General features: G+C 46.9%; 1 protein-coding gene across 5 annotated transcripts in view; it reads left to right on the forward strand.

Moving 5' to 3' along the window:
* Nucleotides 1-15: 15 nt before the first annotated feature.
* Galphaq (G protein alpha q subunit) overlaps nt 16-21,901 on the forward strand; it is a 76,559-nt gene continuing 54,673 nt past the window's right edge. For 3 of the 5 annotated variants that reach the window (XM_077668347.1, XM_077668350.1, XM_077668352.1), the window contains exons 1-4: nt 129-616; nt 8,076-8,260; nt 13,112-13,266; nt 17,702-17,830. In XM_077668347.1, the coding sequence (XP_077524473.1) occupies nt 496-616; nt 8,076-8,260; nt 13,112-13,266; nt 17,702-17,830 (590 nt within the window). In that variant the 5' untranslated portion in view covers nt 129-495. The other 2 variants (XM_077668351.1, XM_077668349.1) reach the window with 2 other exon arrangements.

Consider the following 21,901-nt stretch of genomic DNA (forward strand, 5'->3'; position numbering starts at 1 on the left):
CGACCTCTGTCCCATGATGCTTTGCAAAGCATTCTGGCAGTGGCTGTTCGCTCAGTTGCGTGAACTCCCTGTGATGATGTGCTTTCTTTCTGTAGAAATTGGATTAGGAAGCCTTTAAGCAGGTACGTTTTCTTGCATAAGCCTGCATCGGCAGCTAATTGATTTATGCGGCCACTTTTAGTGTTGGCTGAAGCGATCGGCATGCGGCAAAGAAGTTAGTCGTTTTACGGACAACGGGGGGACTCGCGCAAATTTCTCGGCTATCACCACACCCAGAGGAGTAAAGGAAGCTTGAGAGTACGGCGGTGAGGGTTGATTGGGTATCTGTGACGAGGTGTTCAGAACTAGGGTTTGTTTTTTTTCTTTGTTTTCCTCATTTCTCCGAAAGGCTGGAGCACTTTGTGGATTGTCCGGCGAACGCCAATTGTGAGTGCGGCACCACGGAGTCGTCGGAGTGACAAACTGGACGGCGGGTGTTCAGAGGAGTTCGCGATCATGATGGCGTGTTGCATTAGTGAAGAAGCGAAAGAACAGAGAAGAATCAATCAAGAGATCGAGCGACAACTACGAAAGGATAAGCGTGATGCCCGACGGGAGCTCAAGCTCCTTCTGCTCGGTAAGTTGCACGGATTGCATGCTGCGCGCGGATCAACTACAGGGGAATTACATGACAGGCTCTCCGTATGAGCGGCCATGTTGATTTAGGCCTAAACGCTGGCCGGTACTAAGCCTATTACGGGCCTCTGAGTATCGAAAACTTCCTGCATCTTTCCGGCTGATCGCGCCACGATTCGCGCGATACAGTTGGACGGAGTGTCGTGCACGTGAGAAATGCGATGAAGCCCTTCAGGGGACAGCTTGTGGTTCTACCGGTGTGCTCTCGCGAGCACCTCGTATAGCCGATGGTTAGAAGCGCTGCGCCGGCTGCAATGCTCACAAGCACGATCTTTTCGCGTTGTTTGCGTGCTGCTTTCGCCTTTCGAACGTAACAGGCGCCGATCGCAAATCCGTGGTGTTTCCGACTGCAGCGGCGAGTACTGAAAGGTTTTCGGTGACTGCGGTCACACCTCCGGTGCGAAATGCTGATTTCGGTTCGGCGGTACATTTTTTTTGTTTGTTTCTAACTTTTTGCGAGGTTGTAGCCTTGCTGAATGAATGTTGGCGGAAAGAGCAGTAGCTGTGCTCTGAAGGGAGCCGTCGCCGACACAGTAAGATCGGACCCCTAATTCCGCTAACGTCGGGAACTCGCTCCACTTGCACGATTATGTGGCAGGGCTACGAACGAAATAGGTGCGTGCATTTTGGCCGGGCGTCGCTATTTTGGTCCGAAAACCCTTTGGAGCGTCGGGCAGCACGTGGGAGCGGCGATATTTTTCTATTTCGAGAAAAGCGCACGAGCCAGACGAGTAGGCGGGGCAGGCGCCTTGGCACGCACGGTCTCGTAAACAGCACAGCCGGACGCGGCCGATTAAGGAAGAGGGGTGCACCGCCGGCGTTGCGTTGGCTGCGTTTCCTCGAGGTTAAAGGTTTCAGATGAGTCTGCGATCGTGCTGACCTGGGGCTGCTTTTCTATTAATTTAAAGGCCGCTTTCTCGTGATTGTAGGGGCGTACAGGCTTCAGGGCGATCGTCTCGGGAGAGTGCGGCGCTGCAATCGTCGGTGTACGGATGCGCGCTGGCTTCTTTTCTTGGTAGTAGTGGTCTTCAAACTTTTGACTGAGACTGCACATTTGCGCTGCCGGCTGAGCCGGTGACCAAGCCCCTCTCGGCGTAAGTGTTCGCGCTTGTCAAAATCGCCGTAGCTAGATTAAAGGAGTGTATGTCATCGGTTACTGAGCGAGCACTATGTGCCATTGTATGCTTAGTGTAGTGATGATAACCGGCATGTGGGCGGAAGATATCTCTGTGATGGTTGACGAAAGCACGACCTGCTTTAGTGCTTGTAACATGCCAATTTGCACACATGTAGATCATCTTGGCAGTTCCTGCTTGTTTTAAGCCCTCTAGTTCTCTTGTGATATACCATTTATGCTGGTGTATGAAAATATCACCGTAAATGTCATGCGTTAAACTTAACTGTGTTATTTTTGAGCACTGTTCTGTCATTGCATTCTGTGCTAGTGTAGTGCAATAATTTTTTTTCTCGTTCTGCTACCTACTAAATCATTTGGTTGATCCAAGCAGTACCAGGTACGTGGCGGAGGGAAGTGTAGAATTGTAATGCAGTTGTTACATTCTTACAAGTTTCATTTTATTTCACTGGGTGGGGAATGGTGCAGTTAAATTTGCTATGCTGTGGACTTAGGTGCTGGTTAGGGCATGTTTCACGCCCTGCATACAATTTTTTCCCCAACAACCAGAACCACTCATGAGTGCATGTTTCATGTTTGCGTGCTACAAATTATTCTGAAAGCAGTACAACCATTGTGCTGCGCTTTTTATTCAGGAGGAAAAATTTTAGCTTTTAGGATAAGCCTTGCAGCTTCCCTCCTGTGCCAGAGAGCCGTTGCTGGTGCTGAATGGATCAATGCAGAACATGCTGCCTACAAGTCAGGTTTCACACAAAATTTTGTTTAACTAGTCAGCATGAAAACAATCCTGGGAAGTTTCACTACCTCGGGTCATTAATATACTGTCGCTGTGATTACCATTTAGATGCAATAGGTGAAAAGTGAATGTTAGAATGTCTTCCTAATGCATTTTTTATGCTTGACATTCGGAAAAAAGTATATGTGTAATTCTCACAGCTTGGAGCAAATTGGATCTTGTAAATTGTTTAGTCCGGCCATCTGAATTTTAGTCTTATTTGTTCTCACTTCTTAGTGACTAGCATTGGGCAGAGGACAGTGGTGACATGCTTGCGTGTTTCTTGAATTTGTGAGACAAATGACATATCAGCGGAAATATGCTGAAAGAAGATTCTTATGCGTGTGCTCGCCTTTTGAAAGCAGATATGCAGCTTGGGAAGTATGTTGTAAGCCACAGCAACTGCGCCGCATCACTTTGCTCCAGGGATGAGCAAGTGGATTTGCAAATGTTGTGAAACCTCGTGAAAGGCTGCCTATTGTTTTGAAACATCAATTCTCGGTCTGCACGTGTTGTAAAGATTTCATAATGTGGTCAGAAGCTGCATTTTGAAGGCATACTAAAGCTATATATTGCATCTTATTCTGGCAACTGTTGTTTTCATCGCTTCCTGCACAGCGTTCCTGCTTCACTGTCTTGGCTGCAGGTCACACAAGTATAGCGCAAATGTCACGGGTAGAACTTGTGGCGCCCTTGCCTTGTAGGGTAATGTTATGCGATAGCATAGGAGGTATTCTTGTGACGTCATCCACAAGGGGAGCTAGCGGCCGGCATTCGCGCGCGTGGCTGCCACATCCAGTTGCAGCATTTAACTCACTGGTGATCTGTGAAATGTGAGTGTATTTCGTGTCTTGTCGGAGATAATTCCTGTCCAACTCGTAAAACCGCGTGACTGAGTGGACATACCGTGAACAGCGCGAAACAGTAAAGAGCGGGTCTGTTGGAAAGGTTCCAATTCGTGAAAACGTCAACCAGTAGGAATGCAGAGGCGTCGGTACAGTGTGTGACGTACAAGACTGCTGCCATATGTTGAATTGACCAATATTGAGGGCCGCCTTGTGCACGACTTAAGTTTGCCGACAAGCCGAGAAATTAAAACATATTGACAAATAAAATATTGCTTGACAAGAGGGCGAGCCCAAGAGCCGTGCTGAGTGTACCGACGGCCGAAGTGCCGTTTTTGGAGAGGTAATTAAACATGTCTGTTCATTTAGCTAGCTTAACTTGTCACCTCTGTCTACTGAAAGTGACGTGTTACTGCTGGATCTATACTCGCCCACAGCTTTTTGCGGCTATGCAGCCAAGGCTAGGCACGAAAGGGAAGGAGGCGCGCCTTTGTCCACGAACTGGTGGGTGTTGGGTTGTCGTTTGGGCCAGGGGTGCAGTGGGAAGAAGGGGGAAATAGTGCAGGCTCACCAAAGCTGAGGAAAGCCACTCCCCATGACAATGGAACAATGCCCCGTCCCTAGTTCCTTTCCTGCCTAGCCTTGGCTCCATAGCCTCAAGAAGCTGTCCGTGAGTATAGCAGAATCGCTGCAAATCTCGTTGCTGCGAACTGGCCTAGATTCCAGGTCTTGTGCATTCGAAGCAGGGCTACGCTGCTACAGTGAAAACTACAAAACATTCTCACTGGGTCTACCCTTCGTGCTGCATGACAGTATTTGCGCATGACAGTATTTGCACAACTGTTCTGTTGCGTAAGTGAGGCAGCTATGACGCTTTGCCTTTCTACTGAAACATCGTGAAACTTTAGCAGTTCGCGGTTTACAGCCACTGGAAATGCCAGTTTTGGAAACCATTTTTGGAATTGGGATAATTAATCATGTGCACCTTATCCACGATGTGTCCTGCATGAGCAGCAGACAGTTATCAATTGATATTAAAAACTGGAAGTCGTGTACATCCTTGCGTGCAGTTTTGCTGTCGTGTTGTAGCATGGGTGGCCGCCTAACTGAAACACTGAACAGGCAGCTTGGTTATAATACGGCACAGAAGAATTCTGCTGCAAACTTCATGCACGCAAAACGTTGATAAAGAAAAGTGGACATTGACGCATTTAATAATGTGCAAAGTTGTTATGGATCACTAAAAATATAGGCCAGCTACCTCGTGGCGTACTGTGACACTGTGCGAGCTGGCGTGAAACGACCTTCAACATGGCGTGTTTGCTGCGATGACGCTCGCGCCGTCTGGTAGCGCGGCCTCAGTGAATACCTCCTATATGAGCCCCATGTCCCAGCACCCAGCAGCAGTGTCACACTTAGCCACCTGCAGAGTGCCAAGCAGCTCCTTGGCAGGTGGCCAATAATTTGCCAAGGTGCCACTTGACACTTGGAAGAGCCAATAATTGCCAATAATTTGGAAGAGCCAGCTGCAACTTGCCACGGTTGGCAGGTTGCAGAGTAGTGAGAGGGAAATCCTCTCCACTTGTATGGTACGTGTGGTTGTGCATGGCAGCTCACGAGTTCTTGTGCTACTGCATTGTCACAGCTAATGGTATTTAGGTGGCCTGCAAGTTTTGTAGCAAAAGCTACATTGGCCACGAACTTGCAGTTTCGCCTGCTCGCATTTCCACCGTGCTCGCATTCCCACTGTGGTTGCACCGCACCACGTGACTGGTCACGTGACAAACCACGGGACAACTAGCCAGACTAACCTGGACTTACAATCAAGATTAACCAAGGCTAACGAAGCTATGCCTTAGCTTTCACTACGTATAACCTGGTGTAGCTGGGCTAAGCCACTGCCAATTTTTGTAACTTTCTATTAATGAGAGATGAGTAGATAGTCTAAACCATGTTCCTGCACAGAAAAAGGAAGCTCAGCTCACTGATGATATTGCTTAGTGCTTAGTTTTTGGAATAGCTTGTGGGCACCAAGTTTTGTGAAGTGTCCAGATTAATTTCATGGAATGCGAGATCACTGAAGCTTCTTCAGTAGCCGACCACTGACAACGTAGGTTGCCTTTGACAGTAGTGCACAACTATTGCTGTTCAGTGACCTCAGCATAAAAGGGACTCCAGCTTGACTGAGTGATTAGTGTCCCAAATTTCAAGTATGCCATTTTTACCAAGAACAGGGACTTGGTAAGCCAGGTAATCAGAACCGAAAGATAGCGGTGCCCTACTAGAATTGACGACTTGCAAAAAACAGCAATTCATGTGCAAGAAAGGGGCACATTGCTCATGCCATTTGCATGGTTGGAAACCTAGTGTCTTCTGCCAAATAAATAGTTGCTGGCTGTGAGTTGGCCTAAGCTTTTTTTGCGATTATTCCAGTGAAGTGCAAAGTGCATTGTTTATTTTGCTCACGTCGCTTGTATGGAAAATGCAGTGAAAATATCTTCCAATTTGCTTTGGAGGAAAGGTGTCCGGCAGAAAGAGCTGCATCGATGCTGCTTCTGTAGATAGCAGTGGTGAAATGCCACAGCCGAGATGGCACAGTGTGGCAGCCAAGCACTCTCCCGCTCATTGAATTGCTTTCATTTGAAGGCATAGCACACACCTGGTTTTTTTCTTATCTGTGCAGTTTTATAGCTAGCAAGAGAACTCAGCACTAATATGCACACAGTCATGGACAGAAGTTTATGGGATGCGGACCCTCAGAAAGAAAATGATTTCTGCATGGCATTGCTAGCTATTCAGCTGGGGGAGCATGCATGGTGCTTCATGCTTCTATGCTCTTAATTGACTAGGTTTGCCTGACCGTGCAAAATTATTTTTCCACGAGCGCACATCTAGCAGTCTTTTGTCTATGACTGCACTTAGGTTTATATTCAAGGAAAAAGTTCAGTGGTGAGCTTCATTTCTCTTACAATAAAGCCTACACTGCTATTTATGCTCTGAACTGGACGTCATCATCAGAGGTGCACTTTTTGAATAGCAGCGAAGTGCTTACTTCAACGTCATTGTGGACATGCATATTGTTTGCATGAATTTTAGCACAGAAATTTAGCTGACTCTTAGTGTGTGTTTGCATCACAAGCAACATTTCAGAGCTCGCTTTTTTCCAATGTGCATTCATGTACTGCGAACATTGAAAACCAAAAATCTCGCCCAACAACCCACTCACATTGTGCTTTCACAACATCGCCCGTCATGAATGACAGTGAAATGACCTATGGGTCAGCCTGTGGTTGTCATGCTGCTCTCAAAAGACTGATGTTGACTCTCATTTTCTTTGAAAAAATGGGAAGTGCCGACGTGCAGGCCATGCCACACATTAAGCATATCATCACTTATGCTGTATTTGGAAATGTCCACCGTCTATCTCTATTTCAAAATATGCTGACAAATGCCGTCGTCATCAATCATTGGCCTTGCTAGAAGTTTCTGCTGTTGCTAGAAGGAGTTAATATGCTGGACATGCCCTCCTGAATGGGCTGAGTGGGCTTTGCAACTGTTTTCCAACCATTCGCCGGCCATGGTTGGCTCATTGTTTTTCATGTGCAAACTGTTTTGGTGAAAAGGACTGCAAGACTAGTACAGAAATAGGAAAGGTGCACTGCAAGTATTGTCGAGTTACAAGAATGCTGTCACTCACCCCAGAATGCTGCCCAGTTGGCCTGCGTGCTCGGTATTTTCAGATACACAAGCTCCCTTAAGGTCATTCATGCTCTTTTCAAATCATGAGGCCACCGTAAGCATGACATGTGATCTTCATGGCAGATGGTGGTGCCATCTGTTATGTGTTGCAGCTAAGATATGTAAAATAAAGGGCTCTCTTAATCAATGGGAATTGTTTTGTACAATTTTCCAATACATTTGCCGGATGGATGCATGTCATGACCATGACTGAGACCTCCCGTGTTTAGTGGTGATGTAAAGTGAGGAGGAAATCTGGTACATCATTGGCAATTTCTTCATTAATTCAGTCATCATTTCACACAGAAAACAAGACCGGTAGTGCTTCCATAAGGTAGGGTAGCTTTTTCGTTTCATTTGTTCTTCTGAGTGTCCTGTTAATAGCATATTCAAGATGAATGAAGCCACGGGTACACGTGAATATGAAGGGCCACAACGATGCAATTAAAATGCAGTACATTTTGGTGGGCATTGTTTGATCATGGTAATCGAACACTTTAAGTAGCAATCTTTCTTTTGCCAGTATTTTTTAGAATGATGACAGAACATTGTGCTGGCGTGACAACTTCCAAATCCAGATTGACACAAAAGAAACATAACAGTTGTGCCACCAAATTTTTGACAGTCCTAATTGTTTATGGGACAAAGCCTTTGAGTTGTAAGCTGTTAGCAGAAATAGTGAAAATTAGATAGTTTACAGTAGTTATGTAAACGTCATCAGGCAGCATGCAAAGTGTTTTTTTATTGAGCAGATCAGTTGGGGCCTCTTTTCAGTGCTGCTGCTATCGTGCTGTAGTTACAGCATATTTTATTGCTGTTGCACCCACGAGTGGTGAAGTTGTTTTGAAGGTTTGCATATCACCCACCTTCTCAAGCGGATTTTTTTTACTGGTGTTGCTTTCCACAGGCACAGGGGAGTCGGGAAAAAGCACCTTCATCAAGCAGATGCGAATCATCCACGGCCATGGCTACAATGACGAAGACAAAAAGGGCTTCATCAAGCTTGTCTATCAGAACATCTTCATGGCAATGCAAAGCATGATCAAGGCCCGGGAGATGCTGAAGATCCCCTTCCACGATCCGACAAACCAGGTGTGCCCCTCCCTTTCGAGATTTTAGGTGGCTTAATGGTAATATTCTTGCGATTCCTGTGTTCTGGAGAAGCACGAATAAAGTGAGTGTAAAAGTGCATTTAATCGAGGAGCCATTGTGTGGGTTGGCTTCTTAAGGAGTGTTACGGTGGTGTGTACCCCTGGGCTTCGGGGCATGTCAGGTTAAAACACTGTCCAAACAGGTGGTTGAACCTCATAGGCCACTGGAGTTGGCGTGCTGGATTGACATTTGCTTGTTGTCTCATATAAAGGCTGTTTAGTAAGTGCTTAACTCAGTGTTGTCGATTAGCGGTTTTGACTAGCCAGGACGGCCATCTTTCACTTGAGTTGAGAATGTGTGGCAGCAGGAAACTTCGCTGACTCAGCTGAGAAGGTGGTTCCATCGAGCACCTTGTTGTCAGTTTGCTTGTTTGAATGGGATCGCTGACCTCAACTGAACTGTTCTGCTTAACAGATGTTGGCGCTACTTTGCAACACCTCCCCTCTGTTATTCAGTTAAACTTCCTATCAGCTGAACTGGGATTGAAAATGACAGTGTAACAGGAGTATGAGGGATGATCCCACTCTCATGTCCACCTGAGACACCTTTCTCTTTGGTTAGTAGATTGTTACCCCTTCTTTAAGGGACCCTGCAACACAACTTTGTTAGTGTTGTCACGAACATCAGAGCTAAATATTGCACCTCTTCACTAGTGTTGTAGGCGTTACCAAAAAAAAAGTAACTAAATACGTTACTTGTTACGCAAAAAAAAAAACCGCGTTACCGCCCTAAGTTAGCTACAAAAAAAGGTGACGCGTTACCGTAACCAAAAAAATGTACCGCACGTTACTTTGCCGTTACTCCGTGGCCATCAGTTTTAATCAGTGCGTCTTTGCTGCAAGAACTCACGATAACAATTTTATAAAGCTCATACTTCACATAAAACTTCTAGCCCAAACAATGATTTTACCCGAAATCTTGATTTAACGAGAATACTTTGCACAAATGTGCAGGAGCTGAGCAATTTTATAATGGCCTAAACTTACCTGTAGAGTTACATGTGATGGCTTCTAATTGTGTTGCACATGGTGAAGCTATCTTCTAAATGTGACATTAAAGACAAAATGACACTTCATCATCAATTCTGATTTCACAAAAAACTCACGATAACAATTTTATAAAGCTCATGAGCTGAACTCTCAACAACTTTACAGTAATTCTATAAAATGTGATGTTCCAAAATGGTTGGCATGCTTCCACTGTTTAGAGAGCTGTCTGTCTGAGTGGTTTTGGAAGGGAAGGTAGGTGAAAGCAAGTGTGTGAATGTGCGTTTGTGCACGTTTCGTGCTTTATAGGTATTATCTTATTTTTTTACAACCTTTGTCCGTAGAGTTCCGAGACTGTGTCCATTAAAAAAAAAATGCGTTTAACATTAAAATCATTTGTGCAGCACCCCTTCGAAATAGTCTCCCTTGCAGTCTATACACAGCTTCCAACGCTTCTTGAGGTCTTGGAAACAGTTGGAAAACACCTCTTTTAGCAGGGCTGTCAGCTCCTTTGTCGTGGCGTCTTGAATGGCCTCCATGCTCCCCATCCAGCGACCTTTTAGGGCTCTCTTCACATGAGGAAACAGGAGAAAATCGCATGGGGAGAGGTCAGGCGAGTATGGCGGATGGGGAATTACAGTAATGCTGTGCTTGGCGAGAAATTTGTCATGCTGAAAGCAGTGTGTGGGCTTGTGTTATCGTGGAGAAGGCTCCATTGCCCAGATGCCCGTAAGTCAGGGCGACGGCGTCGCAGTGCTTCACGCATGTGTTGGAGCACGCGGATAAAAAACTCATGATTCACCCTCTGCCCTTGTGGGACGAACTCGTGGTGTGTGACACCTCTGGCATCGAAAAAAACAATCAGCATCGTCTTTGTTTTGGTGTTCTGTCGCCGCACCTTTCTCGACGCCGGAGAGCTCGTGGACCGCCATTCGGCGCTCTGCCTCTTTGAGGATCGTATTGAAAACATCATGTTTCGTCTTCAGCAATGATGCTATCGATGAATGCAGCATCCTTCTCTGCCTTGGAGAGCAAATTAGCGCTCACTGATGCCCGCGTGTCCTTCTGGTCCTGTGTGAGGGAGTGCGGCACAAGTCTGGCATTCAGCTTTCGTTTCCCCAAGTTCTCACGGAAAATTTTGTGGCATGTTGTCTTACTAATGTCGAGAGCATCTGATAGCATGTGGACTGTAATGGTGCGGTCTTGCTGTATGATTTCCCTGATCCGAGCCATGTTGTTTTCATTCCATGAGGTTGAAGGGTGCCCCCGCCTTGTGTCGTCTTTCACCGACATTCTCCCTTAAACGAACCTCTTGTGCCACTTAAAACTTGCACACGCGATAATGCCTCGTTGCCGTAAGTGTCACGAAGGAGCTCATACGTCTGTGTGGCTGTCTTGCCAAGCTTCACACAGAATTTTATGTTTACACGCTGTTCGAGGTGGACATCCATCTCTCCACATTCACTCACGGTAGAATGTGCAGACTAGTGACAATGTATTCTTCTACATGTAGTGACATCTAGCAGCTGCGACAGCAACTAACATAAATAGCTCAGGTTAGGCCGAAAAGATGGCGCTACACATACACACCAACATTTGTTTTGGGGAATCATTTCTAGAAAGAAAAGAAATCAGTCTCGAAACTTTACGGACAAAGGTTGTTGTTGGGTGTGTCATCAAGGGCAGGTGTTTTCTGGCATTTGTGCGAGCCGCAACAAGGGTCGTACATTTTGCTTATTTGGTGCTCTGCGCTTTTTTTATTTTAAAGCAGGCCGGAGGGGGGGACAATTGGAATAAAAAGTAACTAGTAACGTGACATCCCACGTTACCAAAAATGTTACCGTAAATACTTTACTGTTACAGTTCCGAAATGGTAACGAGTACGTTACTAAGTTACCGGAAAAAAATAATGTGCTACTGGTAACGCTGTTACTTGTAACGCGCTACCGCCAACACTGCTCTTCACACAGCAGAGAATGTAAAGTCAAGCTTGAAAGTTGGTTTGCTTTTTCTTCCACTTCTTAAAACAACTTGCACTCTCTTTTAACGCATCTGCACATCTAGGCTTCGAAATGACTATTTGTCGGATATATTCAGGGGTTACTTGATGGTATGCAGTAGCAAAAGTAGAATAGAATCTAAAATAATGAATGTGTGAAACATATCTTAGCAGCATCTGTTTCCTGGCCAATCATGTATGACATGACTATGCTCCATTTCAAACTTGCCCTGCAGCATTATGGAAGCTACGCAAGTAGTGTGCCCGCAAATGCATACCACTCCGCCACGAATCACTCGTACTTCTCAAAGCATTTGGTGAAGGTTCTCTTGAAAACACCTAGCGGCATAAACAGCATGCTTGGTATTGCAAATTGTGGACAAGGCAGTCAGGTGTTCAGTTATTGAACCCTTTGACTATAATTGTTACTGACAGTGAATTACTTTTTGTGCTTGGATAGAGTAAGAGCAAATAGGCATGTCAGCTGTGTATCACTGCGCTGCTTACCACTCTTGCTCCTTGAGGTCTCGGTGAGGGACAGAACGAAAACTTGATAAGAGGTGCAACGAAGTCCAGGATGTTGCACCAAAAAAAAGATGTATTTTGGACATTGAGAAACTACTTTTCAGGCATGGAAGTAGCCAGTGCGAAGAAGCACCCCAAGTATTAAATGTAGTATAGCCCTTTGAAAAGCCATTTTTTGTTTCGTTGGAAAGAACCATTTTCCTGCTAAACAGTATATTCAGGAACTAAAAAAAAGCAATTTGTTAGGTTTCCAGCGCTAAATACTTGTTATTTTACTGCAGGGATGTGCAAAATTTCATACAAAGTGTCATTATTAATGAAAATAGTGACATCGAAATGCTGTGACCTATCAAGTAAGCACCCGAAGGATCGTGACAAAAATTTCGATTTCAAATGTGCACATTATGCTTGAAATTGTGGGAAAAAAATGATGTTACTATTGGTGGCAAAATATGTCTTCACAAAAATGGCGGATGACATGCTACCGTGCCCACTGTTTTGAGCTGTGTGAAATTTACCTTCATGCGCCGTGATTTTGCAGTGCATTTGATATTTCTATCTCTGCCTTAGGACCAAGTGGAGCTTACATGTTCTCTCTTACCTTGATAAATTCTAGGCGATCGGCTTATGTGACTGCACCGAAATAATCTTTTTCCGCTCACCCTCTTCCCGTAAACTTCTGCTACCACGAGTACCCTCTGTGCAATTACGTTCTTGACCATCCACTCTCACCAACAGAGTGTCCAGGGCATGCATGAGATGAAACCGACAGGATGAAATCCGTTTGGTTGACGCTTGCAGTCCAAAAACGCCCCTCATCTGCGAAGCAGTGCAAATGAAACAGCCTGTGCCCACACACGTGCTGTGGCTGTCGATGCTCTTCGCAGTGTTCTGGAGGTCGTTTTTCGTGCTTCCGATAGTTGTTGCTACAGCTGACACAACACATTAGTAGCCGGACGATCTTAAGGCTTGATTTGTGGCGATATCTAGATGCAAAACACTTTTCAACTCCTTCTTTGCGTAAAAGACCGCAGCACACTCGTATACTGTGCACATGCCTTGGTGCCCATGCCGCTGGTGCATACAGAGAGGAGCAGGCGCTGCGCGCGCTGACTTCGAGGCTATTTTTCTCCTCGCCGTGAAAGCGGTCTATAGCCGTCGCTTCTTTGTTCCTGATGGGAGTGAGAAAGATTCTGGTGGCTTTAATTTCCAATGTTTTATGTATACCTTGTGGCCATTTATGTGATGCTGTCAAACAATGTGACATTGTGCTTTCTGCAGGAAAATGCCAACCTGGTGATGTCTGTGGACTATGAGACAGTCACAACTTTTGAAAAGCCCTATGTAGATGCGATCAAACAGCTGTGGGCTGATGCGGGCATCCAGGAGTGCTACGACAGGCGCCGCGAGTACCAGCTGACAGATTCTGCCAAATAGTGAGTCACTTTCTAGTATTTGGCCTTCTAATGCTATTGCACCTAGGTTGTGGCGAGTACTCACCTGAAAAGTATTTCTTTGCACGGAACACGTGGTGGCTGATCAATATTCTGCTTATGAAAGATGGATAATCAGTGTTTCAGCACTGTCACGATCTGCGTTTCAAGATTTGTTTTCTCGGCACAGATGTTTCAAAGGGTAGTGACGTGCCATTTTCCATTAACCCTTTGCAAACCGGTCTGCGAACCAGTCCGTGGCCCACCGTCTGGATACACCTTCACGGATGGTGCCCGAGGCCGTGGCTCATCATCATCATCAACTTTTTCCTTCGCTGCGAGCTCCCACTATACATATCGGCATCAGTATCGCTAGCCCCAGCTTTTCGTGGCTGTCATGGTGTCTGTCAAAAGCACGGGAGTTGTTGTAGCGTGTAAGTTCACCGTAGTTGTGGCTTTATGTGCTGCCGCCGAGCGTTGCAAGTTTAGCACGATGGGCAAGCACCCTAATAGCTACACGGCTGGGAGTTTGTGCTCGAACACTGCAAGCGTGCTGCGGGCAGGAAATTCTACATGGCCGAGAAGTGCGTCCGTCGGTGGTGGAACCCAAAGGATGCATTGAGGAACGCAAGCTGCGAAAAGTGCGCTTTCAGAGGCAAGCCGTGCAAGTTTCCCGAACTGGAAAAAGAACAGCTCTGCTATGTGATGGAAGTTTGGAAAAATGGCTACGCTTTGACAGCAGACATGCTGCGCGACTTATTGTGGGATGAGCGTGCACCAGAGTACAGCACCAGCTCGAATTCGGGAGACTCCGCGAGTGACGATTGCACGTAGAATAAATGCCACTCATTCCCATAAAGCTTTGTGAATGATCAGTGCAGCAAGCGAAAGTTGTAAACGGGTTGGCCCGCTTGCACGATATCTCACATTGTATTTGGTGCTATTAAAACGTTCAAGCAAAGATATAAACGAGAAGCTTAAATGTATATGATGTGTTCAGGAGCCGCGTATCCTGGTAGCATATCCTTTTAAACGAACACTCGCCAAAGTCATAAAGGAAAAAAATAACCGTAAGAGAATTGACGTTTCGGCACCACTACGGGTGCCTTGTTCACAATGGGATGAAAAACGAGACGGGCTGCTGCTTATGTAGGGAAAACGTTGCGTATCGTGCGGATGTATATCTCGGGTAGATTGCCCTGTGTCCTGTTAATCGCTTGGCTTGTCATTTGTATGTGAAGGGATTCCTTGAGCAGACGAGTAGATAATGATTTTTCTTTCTCAAGTATGCGCGTGGAATCCCAGTCAATCAAGTGGCCCGTGTTTTGCTGGTGTTCGGCGAGAGCGTTAGAAGTCACTTTTTTGTTTTTGACGTCACGCTGGTGTTCTTTGAATCGTCTCCTGAAGTCCCCTGTTTCGCCTATATAGGCTGCACCGCATTCTTTGCAAGGAATTTTATAAACTACCCCAGGGTAGCTGGTCTTTTCAAGCGGGTCCTTTGCTCGTACCAAATGGTTTCTGAGCTTGCTGGATGGGACATGGGCAACTTGTATGTCGTAGTCAGCCAGTATCCGGCATAACGTCTCGCTGACGCCAGGGGCATATGGGATGGCTGCACGTTTTTTCTTATTGGCTGCTTTTGCTTCGGCTTGAGGGGCCGCAGCGTGTCGTTCTTGTGATTGTAGCACTTGACGCGGGTATCCGTTCTTTGAAAGCTCCTTTCTTATGCGGCGGACTTCACGAGTTCTTTTGCATGGGCTTGAACAAAGCTTGAAGGCACGATTGTAAAGCGCCGCGGCAACGGAGCGTTTCTGCCCTATTGGGTGCGCAGAATGGAAATTCAGGTACTTCCCTGTGTGGGTAGGCTTCCTGTACACGCTCGTCGTGATGCCGTTTGCTGTTCGTTCGATGAGGACGTCGAGGAAAGGGAGGCGCCCATTGCTCTCTTCTTCCATCGTGAACTGAACACTCTCTTGAAATGAGTTCAAGTGCCGTAGAAATTTTTCCGCATCCTGTCGTCGGATGATGCAGAAACAATCGTCGACGTACCGCAGGAAAAACCTAGGTGGCGGGTCGAACGACGCAAGCGCACGACTCTCTATCGTTTCTAGGGCCAGGTTGGAGCAGACTACGGAAATGGAGGCTCCCATTGCTGTGCCGAAGATCTGCTTGTACAACGTCTTGTTAAACACAAAGTATGTGTTTGACAAGCAGAATTTTAGGAGCCGGCACAAGTCGTCTGTCTCTATGGGCGTACGTTCTGGCAGAGACAAGTCGTTCTTCAGAGCATTCCTGCAACACTCGACTGCGAAGTCCACCGGCACGCAAGTAAACATGGACCTCACGTCGAACGATACCATAATGTGATCATCGCCAAAAGTCGCAGTCTTCAGTTTGTCAATGAAATGTGCCGAGTCTTTGACGTGCGTAGGCGTGTTTCCTGCCAAAGGCGCCAGTACCCGGTGGAGGTATCCCGACAACTTGTTCAGTGGTGACCGTGTGAAGTCAACAATCGGGCGAAGTGGTACCTCCTTCTTGTGTATCTTGGGCACCCCGTATATAGCTGGCGCGGAGCCGTTGTGACAAAGTAGGCGATTGTAAAGGTAGCCTTTGTCGGGGGGGACGAACTTGAAAACATCAGTAAGAAGTTTTTGCAGCTCGGACTCGATTTTCTTTGTAGGGTCTCGCGCCAGCTTGGCGTACGTCGTTGTGTCCTCCAGAAGGGCGTACATTTTTCGCACATAGTCGGTGCGGTCTAAAACGACAGTGGCGTTACCCTTGTCAGCAGGCAAGATGACGATGTCTTTGTTCTTCTGCAGCCTGGTCAATGCTGTTTGCTCTGCGGGTGTGATAGTGCGAGTCTTGCTTTTAGCAAGCTTAGAAAGAGCTCCAATGGCCCTTGAGCGTGCTTCGCTTTGTAAGCTGGGGGCGACCTTGCGTATAGCCTCTTCAACAGCGCAGGTCATGTTAACAGCATTTGGAGGAGCGCCAGTATTGAAGTTGAGGCCTCGGAGAAGTAGGCTGCGTTCATGCGGATCAAGCGTGTGCGAAGACAAGTTGCATATACTCGCTGTCACCCCGGCCTCAGGTGGACTGGCCAACAGCTGCTTGAACTTAGCATTTTGTGCCATATGTTTCAATTCTTGATTCTTGGCGCCCTCGCTGTTGGCATGCAGAAGAACATCAAAGAAGTCCGCGGGAATGAGCTTTTGTCAATTCTCTTACGGTTATTTTTTTCCTTTATGACTTTGGCCAGTGTTCGTTTAAAAGGATATGCTGAATTTCCCTCGCCAGACGGGTTTCCGTCGAACCCTCAACTATGTATCCTGGTAGCATGCATCGGCATTTCAACTTCCACACGAAGTGCAGCCATCTTTACCAAACGCTTGGCAGCAGTTTCGTTTTCTCGACCGAGCCAACATGGCGGGCCTAGTTCTTGGAGTGCTGAGAGGTGGCGCTGTGCATTACGCATATTTTCTTTTTATCCACTGAAAAGCTTGTCGGCAGTTATTGACAGCTAGCTGGAATGGCTGTGTTGCATTGTAGGAAGGGGCCTGACTAGGGACTGCAAGGGGTTAATTCACCGAGGCGACCAAAAGTGAATGCCCTTCGTAACATCTGCCCCATCACTGAAGTTATTCGTTGTTATAATATAATGCTCTTTGATCAGTAATAAGCAGTGAAATGTAATTTCATTTAAACCATGACAATTTTTTCAGTGTAGTGGGGGCAGTGACAGTTGTAGTGATTTTATTCAACTTGTCACTTCACAGTGAACTTGTGTATCTATCTCTCTTGGTGTTCTGTGCCACTTGTGTGGAGACCGTGCTAAATGTTCCTTCCCATTGTTAATGCATTAGCATGAGAAGCCCGATGTTGGAAAAATTTGTCTATAGCCTTGGTTGACAGGTGGCAAAGGGGAGAGAGGAAAATGCTATCCACTTTCAAAGAAGAGGCAGAGGGTAGGAGGTGATTGGTCAAAAAGAGTGGAGTGCATGAAATTAACCTGTCAGTGGCAATGGCTGCTCTGTCGGGAAGGGAACACCAATGCTAACACATACTCTGCCAGACCAGTTGCATTTATCGCCTGCAATTTTCTTTCTCTCTGATTGTCTCTCCCTCTGTCTTTCTTTTTATGCGATAACATTAGAAAAATGTGTCCATCTGCACCCTCGGTTAGCAGGTGGCAAAGTGGAAAGATGAAAATCCGCTCCACTTTCAGGAGAGAAGAAGGAGAGAGTGGTTGGCGGCTGAGGGAGGATGGAGAGAGAACGACACGAATTGCTTTTTAAAAATAAATGACCGTTTTAGTCACTACGCAATGAGAACATGCAAAGAGAACAATTCCGTGCATCAGTTACAAAGATCATCCTCTGTTTCTTTTTTTTTTTTTTGCTTCCTAGTTTACTGAAAATGTGTGTTTACTGTCACTGTGCAGCTACCTTACGGACGTGGACAGAATAGCTGCCGCGAACTACCTTCCCACACAACAGGACATCCTGCGGGTACGAGTGCCCACCACGGGCATCATCGAGTACCCGTTCGATTTGGACTCCATCATTTTCAGGTCAGTGGCAGTGCACTGTGCTTTTCCATATCTTTCTCCTACCTACTTTTTTTCTTCTTGTGGTCAAAAGGCCTTGATCTACCCAATGGTAAAAAGTTCACTATACGCCGGCGGTTGTTGGGCATCATTCTTGGAACGCATGACTGCAAAAATTTTTTGCTTGCTTGGTCCTGCATCATCCATGGCGAAGATAAAAATGCCGAAGGATCGCCACTCAGCTGCGTACCTCGGTGAAGCATGGAACAAATGGACTCAGCAAGGAGGCTTCAGCACACACATGCACGCTGCGGCTAATGGCAATCCCCGATCCGTACCACGTGATTTAAAAGCCAGTCGCAGCGCTCGGAAAACGCGGCAAAGACGCGTTTTTTTTTTATTATTTCTTTTGCTGCTGCAGCCCAGGCAACCCTGGTTGTTGCGAGAATGTGGCTTGGCTGAGTTCCTTGCACGTTTTGCAATGGTGAGCGGCCTCGCTGCGTAAATCGCGGGACGGTCAAAGATAGCACACTTTCAGGCTTTTAACAGCCGCCGTGTGCCCTTTAAATGCTGTTTTCACCATTTTCCTGTCTGGATTTTGCGCTGATTTTTATTTTCATGGAAGTAGAGAGTCTAACTTGTAAAATCAAAAAATGAAGATTTTCGAGAGAGAAAAAAAACGCGTTTTTCGACCTCCGTCTCTCCTTAATGAACTCCATTGTGCAGAAAAAGAGGCAAGCTAAGCTCACATACTTTTTTTCTTGCGAAATAAAGTGCGGTGGTCATGGAGCTGTGCTTTTGTTTTTCGTGGACTTTGGAGGAGCAAATCGGTAAGCTCCCACTTGTCACGATCCCAGGGAAATTGTCCGAGATGTGCGCAATTTTAAAATAAGCATCTAATAGGCGTATTTTATTTTTCAAATTATTGATATATTGAACTTTTTCGCGATCCCCTTAGAATTCAATATATTTGAGATCAACTGTAGTCTTTTTTTTGTGTATGAAAAGAAACAGCACCACGAAAAAAGAGCGGAATGAATAAGCAGGCGACGAGCCATTTGCATGTCGTCACTGCTGTCGCAATGTTTCACATGTCTTCCTGGTGATCTTCAAGCGCTGCATGCTAAACAAGCAGCAGAAAAATGCGAGCAGCAGATGTCAAAACCTATAGCCACAGAGCCGAAGCAGTCTCGCGGTGCAGGTGTTGGTGGGTCAAAGTGACGGCGATGGCCATTGGTTGTTGTGGGCTGGATTTTGAAAGCATTCCAAAATCTCAAGCGTCTCTGTGAACCTCTGTCGACTCGAACATCATCTGAACCCAGTGCCTTTCAAAACCTTGCGTAGCAGTGCGAGTTTGGCAGCTGTCAAACTTGCCTACCTGCCACATGGGTATTACACCAGTGTGGCAGGGGTGTAATGACTAGCCACACGGGCACTTTCAAAGGCTCTTGAGCCGCAAGCCTTAGTTACTCAATCACGTTGCGTCGTACGACAAGTCATTCGTTAGTTACATCATATGACAAGAGACGCCACCTTGGAGGAATTTTCCTTCCTCCATGGATGCCACGAATCTCTGAGGCTGACAAAGGAAGGTTGCGCGGTTCAATATTGAAGTAAGTTTTGTTTTTGAAACCGATAGTGCACTTTTATTACACAAGGAAGACAGACAAAGACATTCTGAATGTTGGAAGCAAAGAAAACCGATGCTTGGCGGCCAGGAGAGTTTCGGTTTATTATGGCGCTTTGCGTCTATGATCTTTAGGTGCCCCGTGGTTTTGTTTTTGACGCACCTCGATTTACAAGCGCCGAACAGCAGAGGAACTCCAAGTGTCACTTGAAGTGCTAGTTAACCTTTGAAGGAGCCTGTTAAAGCTGGTCAGATGATCGCCATGATCGATGAAAAATTATGTTGGCACGGCGGTCGGTGATCACGCGCCCGGCGAAACGTTCCCAGTTTTGCCAGTCAACTTCGAACTACGTAACGGAAATCGTTTATTGGGGACGGGAGTCAAGATAGAAAAAGAGATTTGGAACCTGCCGAGACCGTGACTCCGCTGTCCTCTAACTCGTTTGTTCGTGGCTCCATTCAGTAGCTTCGGCAGTTGGGCGGAGCTGTTCTAATTTAATCCATTCACAGTACACATCTGAAGTGCATGCAAGTGAGCGAGAGAGCCCGATCCAGTGGAACCTGTACCTCCGGAAACTGCGCGGAACCGTTGAAGCGTTGTGCGTCGGCTTTACTTTCAAGCCGCCAACTTTAAACGTGAGCGCCCTTGAGCACGCATCCGTTTTTTGTGGCAAAAAAAAAAAAAGAAAAGGTGGCCCTTGCAACCGTGGGAAACCTCCTCGACCCAGCAAATCGTCCGGATGATATGCCGGGTGGCCAGGAACAGAAAGGGTATGCGAGAAGACACAATGAGACTGGTGCAGGTGCTTGTCCTCAGCCACATCTCTTACGGTCTTCCGTATCCACTCTTCTCAGACAAGACTTCAAGAAGGCGGACGCGTTGATCCGCACGGCATACAAACACGCCCTCGGACTACCTCCGTATACGACCAACGCCAAGCCAAATTCGAAGCATGGGGACCTCACAACACCTTCGACGAAATCAGAGACTCTCTACTCCTCGCACAGCGAGATACTGAGTAGAATCTGCTTTCGGTCGATCTCCAATTAGGTCATCGAGTCGACGGAAAATATTTCACCTAAATACCGCAATAGGGCCCATGTCAACCCACTGCCCAAAAACGTCACGCTCGCACAACGAGGGCCGATGCAACGCTTGTATCGACTACCTAAAGCGCACAGTCGCCCCCTGCTCCAAGACTCTATACGTAGACACCGCCCTACACAGAGACGCAACGCGCGCCATGCCAGTGGTGGTGGACTCGACATTCCAAGAAGTGGCCAGCATTTTCCTGAGGCACTGCACTGTCACCAAAGCTGAAACGGCCGCGATAGTGCTCGCCGTGCAGTATGGAGATACCCACGGCAAAGAAGTACAGATTGTGTTGGACTCCCAGGCATCATGTCGACTTCTTCTCGCAGGAAGAATCCCCCAAAAGTTAGCTACGTTTGCAACAACCTCCCCTGTACACAATTCCGAACTCCAACGCGAAATCACATGGGCTGCAGGGCACTCGGGCCTCGAGGGAAAAGAGGTCACGGACCTGTCAGCTCGAGGGCACAACCGAGCGACAGGCACCGCCGACCAGGACACCATCCCTGAAATCCCCACTGCCTACAGCACACGGCTTCAATACTTTAGAACACTTCGCCACCAATACCCTCCACCGCATAAAAGGCTAAATGCTCAGGAGGCGTATGAATGGAGACAACTCCAGACTGACACCTTTCCCAATCCATATATGTACCACATTATTCTCCCGGGCTGTTACGGAGGTACCTGCCCGTGGTGCGAAGAACGGACCAAAACTACTGGAACTAAAGTTCCCTTGAACGAAGGAACAGTGGGAAGCCACTCTGCTCAGCTCGGGCCTTGCCGTTCAGTGTCAGCTGATCAAGCAAGCCCTGGCAGCAGCGACAGCCACTGGGGTCCTGAAATGAGGGCACCACCAGTTCTGCGACCTTTTATTTTGTGATTCTTTTATTTTTGTCAATAAATGTTTTCAATAACAACAACTGTGGTTAATTAGCAACGGATGCTCATGGTGGAAGGGGGAAACGACCCGCCGGCACCTAACCTAACCATGCTCCCTCAAAAGCATCGCATGCTCTGTGGAGCTGAGGTCGCTGAAATGCAAGCTGGAGTTTTTGCGAGAACTTAGTTGTCGGGTTCGGGAAAGGGATCTATCGTAACGCTGGCAAGACGCCAGTGCAAACGTAAACGAAGCGATGGTAGCGACCACCGATGGATGCCTTCAACGTGCGGCACCGGTAGCTTTCATTTCGGCTGCTGCTAGACCCGACCGCTAGCAGCCAGAAATCATGGAGTCTGCGTTTACGTCACCTTTCATGTCACTCCGTCCTATGACGTTATAAGAGGGCGCCGAGTTTGAATCGCAGTTCCCGAAGTAAATAAAAAAACACAGGCTGACATCAGTCAACCCTTGGCAATCCATAGGTGTCGGCAT

This window comes from Amblyomma americanum, chromosome 6 (assembly GCF_052857255.1).
Source record: "Amblyomma americanum isolate KBUSLIRL-KWMA chromosome 6, ASM5285725v1, whole genome shotgun sequence".
Lineage (NCBI taxonomy): Eukaryota > Metazoa > Arthropoda > Arachnida > Ixodida > Ixodidae > Amblyomma > Amblyomma americanum.